Below are 4,764 nucleotides of genomic sequence, written 5' to 3'. Positions count from 1 at the left end.
AGAGGTTGTGAAGAAAGCCATTTGGTTGAGAAGTTTGTTCGGGGAGCTGGTTAAGAAAGAAGTAGCAACTATCGTATATTGCGATAGTCAGAGTGCTATACATCTAACCAAGGATCAGATGCATCATGAAAGAACGAAGCACGTAGATATTTGGTATCACTTTGTTCGGGAGGTGGTTGCTCAATGAGATGTTCAGATTCATACAATCATCCAATTTTCAAGTTTAAACATTGCTTGAACTTAGTTAGTATCCTACAAAGGATGAGTTGGGACCATGACAGGGCTTGGCAAAGAATGCATGGTAAAATCCGATTCAAGGTAGAGATTTGTGGAGTGTGCCTCACATTTTTCTGACAAACCAGAGTCAAAGCAGAGTCGACGTCCCGATGACGCGACACAATGTCACGACAACGAATGACGTCCCGAAAAAGAAATCGGGACGTCATGACGACAACGTCCCATTGAGGAGACACATGACATCGCAATGATGCGACATGTTCCTTACACAAATGGGTTTCTTCTCTTAAGTTAAACTTTGTTATCTTATTCTAGTTGAACTCTAATATTTCAGTGAGATTAATCCTCTAATTTTAGTTTATAAATAGGGCCATAACAACCCCAAAATTGGGGATTTTAACACAACATTAGAGAGAAAATTAAGAGAGTTTTGAGGGAATTTTGTATTTTAGTCGAAAAGCTTTGTATTCGGGATTTAGAGTTTGTTTTAGAATTTCTCCATCTTGTACTCTTCGATTATTTGCTCATTAATGAAGTCTCCATTTGCCCATGACTTTTTATTCTCTTCACCGGAGGAGTTTTTCCACGTAAAAATTTGTGTGTTTAATCTTCTTTATACGTTCTTGTTCATTGTTTGTTCAAGTTTTTTTTTTTATAAAAAGGAGAAAATACAAAAAAAATTCAAAAAATTTAACAATCAGAAAGTATATGAAATTTATATAAAATTTCTAGAAATTAACAAATATATTTTTATTTTTAAAATACATAAAATTTAAAAAGTAAAAAAGTAATAAAAATTGTAAAAAATTCAAAAAATAAAAATCATAAAAAAATGAAAAGCTTTAAACGTATAGGCATGGAATGTGATATAATAAGTAAATTTATTTCAATAACAACATCAAACAATCAATAAAATTACTTTTCATCAAATCTTTCACCTTCTTTAAAATATAGAAATAAAATAAAGTAAACAAAACCATCATAATTAATCAAGAGTTTAAATAATAATAATAATAATAACTTACTTCTAAACAAGATAACAATAACATATTATAAAGTAGGAGAATTGTAGAGAAGAACATAAAAAGTAAAGATTACAAAAGAGAAATAAGACACCCTCTAAATTCTTTAGGTGTTAGAAGATAACAAATTTGATGGTTTGGAGAGTTATATTGGCATGGATTTACGACACAAATGAATTTATCTTTTTTACAATTTTTTCTAAAAAATCTATTTATTATGGGTTATTAAACGTGTTTAAAAATATTAATTTTAATTAATTAAAATTTTTGAACAGTTTATCAAACTAGAAAATTACCTTATCATAGAAGACACGGCAATTTATAACGAAAGCTCCCCAAAAATGAGGAGGGAATTGAAAAACAAAATTAACAAGAGCATGTAGATAATTTCTTCATCTCACTTGTTTCAAAATCAGAACCGGCAATCACGTCAATCTTCGATCCCTTTAAAGCCGTGAGATGTTCAGCACCGTTGGCAGATTCCAAAGATTTTTTGCACATGGCACCGTAAATTTCTTCCAGCAACTTGAAAAATGCCTTATCCACGTTGTCACCGCTAAGCGCAGATGTCTCGGCAAAGAACAGTCCCTGTTCCTTGGCGAACTCAACCGCGTCTTCGGTTGGAACCGCCCTCTGGTCCACTAGATCAGCCTTGTTACCGACGAGCATGATGACGATGGAGTTATCGGCGTTGGCCCGGAGCTCCTCCACCCATCTCGCCAGGCTATCGAAGCTCTGCCGCTTGCTGATGTCGTACACTAGCATCGACCCCAATGCGCCTCTATAGTATGCGCTTGTTACTGCTCGGTACCTGCTCACTCCCATTTGCAGAAAGTAAATGAATCATACTTTTTTTAAATTAATTTTTAAAAAAATTCACATAATTAGATCTGTAAATAGAGGTAAGGTGATAAATATAAATACTAATTAAATACATAGTTAAAAATAAAAATATTTTGCAAGTAAATAAGTAAATGTTTGAATGGAATCCTTAAAATAACTATTATTAAATAATTTTTCTTTCAAAAGCAATTAAAAATTCAAACACTACAGTAGGGCTAAACAAGAAAAATCCACCCGATTTGATAGGTAATGGAATGTAAATTAAAAACTTGAGCCAAACCTAATTCTACTTTTATTTAATTTTAATTTTTACTGAAAATAATTTAAAATTTTATATAAGAATATTTTTCAAAAAGCATCATTGATTTTTGTTATTTACTCGAAAATTTTATAATTTTTAAAAATATTTATAAAAAATACTTTAAAAACTTACTAAATAATATTCAAAAGCCAAAAAGTGTGTCAATAAACAATAAAAACATAAAATACGACAAATCAACAGATCTAAGTATTGCTATTCTTAACTATCAAGAAGCACCAACTGATTCAAACTTCACTTCATGCTGCTGCTATTACACACTCAAACTCGGTTAAAGCTTAGATTGCGTATTACCATTAAATTTAAAAAGAAAAGAATCAGTGATTAATTTAACGAAATGTCAGCCACAACAGAGGCAGCATCAATCTCAAAGCAGAGACAAAGGAGAGGGAAAGGGGTGCTCACCTTTCTTGCCCAGCTGTGTCCCAGATCTGGGCTTTGATGACTTTGGTCTTAATGGTAACCGTTCGTGTCTGGAACTCAACCCCAATGGTGGACTTGGAATCCAAGCAAAACTCATTCTTGGCAAACCTCGACAGAATCTGAGACTTCCCAACTGCTGAATCTCCGATCACCACCACTTTGAACACATAATCTATTTTCTCTGGCGCGTATTCTTCTTCATTCCCCACCCCACCACCATTCATCTCTTCGTTCATTTACCTCCCTACCAAAACAACCACCTTTACCCAAATAAAAATGATTTATGACACAACACCTTTTTGTTGCAGTGCTCCAAATATGAAGCCTAGATCTTTGGTATTTTTAGAATTGGGGTTAAGTGGGAGTAAGTAAAGAAAGAAAGGGAACAAAAAAATATGAAAACCTTGTAAAAGAATAAAGACTACTAGACAAGACAAGACAAGGGTTGAAGGGTTGTAGTCACCTGTCCTTGACTCTCTATCAACGCTTTTATCGTGACTGTGCCAATGCTGTTTTCATTAAATTATTTACTTCAAACAATAATGGAGTGGCGGATTGGGATCTGCTGAACCGAAACTTAGTGCCACATTCACAGAACAATGATCTCATATTTCCCTGGCAAAGGTGGCATTATATATGTTCCTTAAAGATGTTAATCACTCCAAACCTTGGGTTTAACTTAATTTCCAAGCATCCTTCCTTCTGATACGTTTATTTATTTGTTGGATGTTATTGAAATTATTATTGTATGTGCAGAATCAGAGCCTGGCAATGAATACCATAAATAAAGTGAAGCTTGTAAATGATGTTTCCTTTTTGCAGCAAGTAAGATGGATGATGATGGACCTGCAAATGTTTTAATTTTGTACCCACAAACTTGAGCATATGGTAGCATTCCCAAAAAATCATAATGGAAGACCCACGTCGTGTTTTGAAGGAAATCTCTACCTGAATTCTGCCAGACACATATTCTTATCTTCCCAAATTTCCAATCCCAAACCACTCATTATACATTGAAATTGTTTTCCCTACATGTCATCGAGCAATGTTCCATTTTTCTGCCATACTACTTGTATTGATCTTTCCTTCAAAATTACTTCTTCGTCACCGTGAAAGACAAGTTTGTCAGCAATAACTGCATCTGTTTAGTACTAATAAAACCACCTTTTTCAAGGTTTAACATGATGACGGTCGCATGCAAGTAAAGAAGGTGAGTGAAAAGGGGAAATTGTAGAGGAAAATAATATAAGGGAAAATATATTAAAATAAGGAGCAATGGGTAAGAGGGGACACCACTATAATGTTGCTTAGTTGAAATTCCCTTGCAATCCCTGACAAAGCCACATATAGTATGAACATTACTGGACCAAGAAATCTGAATGATGATTCCGATTGCTGTATATTTGATCTCATCTGTTGGGAACTGTTAATGGGTTTGGTATCTTGATTCCCTACAGCTCTCATCTCATATTTGTTTCAATGGTAGCAAAATCATGCCAATCTAAATCTGGAATTTAATTTAATTAATATAGATAACTAGTTTTAAAAGCTAACATTTAATAAATTTAGATTTTAAATTTTAAATTTTACCATTATCTTTTTTATATTTCTCAAATTATGACATTTTTGTGGAAAAAAAAATACGTCTTTTCAGTTCAGAGAAATGTCGGCAAATGTTACACTGCTGAGTTGCCCGAGGATAGGCTACGGCTAGGGGTGTGAGCCGAGCTCAAATAGAGGTAAACTCATATTCAATTTTACATTCAAGCTCAATTAAGCTCGTTCATATTTACATTCGAGCTCATTTGTAATTGAAATCTTTCTATATAATAAGGTTAAATATGTAATTTCATAATATAAGATAAGGTTAATACACTTTTTCATATCTAAACTTGGCAACTATACTCACATTAGGGTTTG

The 4,764-nt window shown here is 33.4% G+C and overlaps 1 protein-coding gene across 2 annotated transcripts; it reads right to left on the bottom strand.

Annotated features, from left to right (window-relative positions):
* Positions 1–1,496: 1,496 nt before the first annotated feature.
* On the bottom strand, positions 1,497–3,474 carry LOC105795736 (ras-related protein RABA3). Of its 2 annotated transcripts, none has more exons than XM_012625408.2 (3): positions 3,308–3,474; positions 2,827–3,088; positions 1,497–2,070 (listed from the first exon to the last, which is right to left on the bottom strand). In XM_012625408.2, the coding sequence occupies exons 2-3, from the start codon at positions 3,078–3,080 to the stop codon at positions 1,626–1,628; spliced, it is 699 nt and encodes a 232-aa protein (XP_012480862.1). In that variant the 5' UTR covers positions 3,081–3,088; positions 3,308–3,474; the 3' UTR covers positions 1,497–1,625. The 2 variants fall into 2 exon arrangements, with proteins under 2 accessions (XP_012480862.1, XP_012480858.1); XM_012625404.2 differs by having other exon boundaries at positions 2,827–3,104; positions 3,308–3,456.
* Positions 3,475–4,764: the final 1,290 nt, after the last annotated feature.

The sequence above is a fragment of the Gossypium raimondii genome, chromosome 7 (genome assembly GCF_025698545.1).
Source record: "Gossypium raimondii isolate GPD5lz chromosome 7, ASM2569854v1, whole genome shotgun sequence".
In the NCBI taxonomy this organism is placed as follows: Eukaryota; Viridiplantae; Streptophyta; class Magnoliopsida; order Malvales; family Malvaceae; genus Gossypium; species Gossypium raimondii.
The sequence above is the reverse complement of the archived record's forward strand: the minus strand, read 5'-3'. Positions and strand labels throughout refer to the sequence as shown.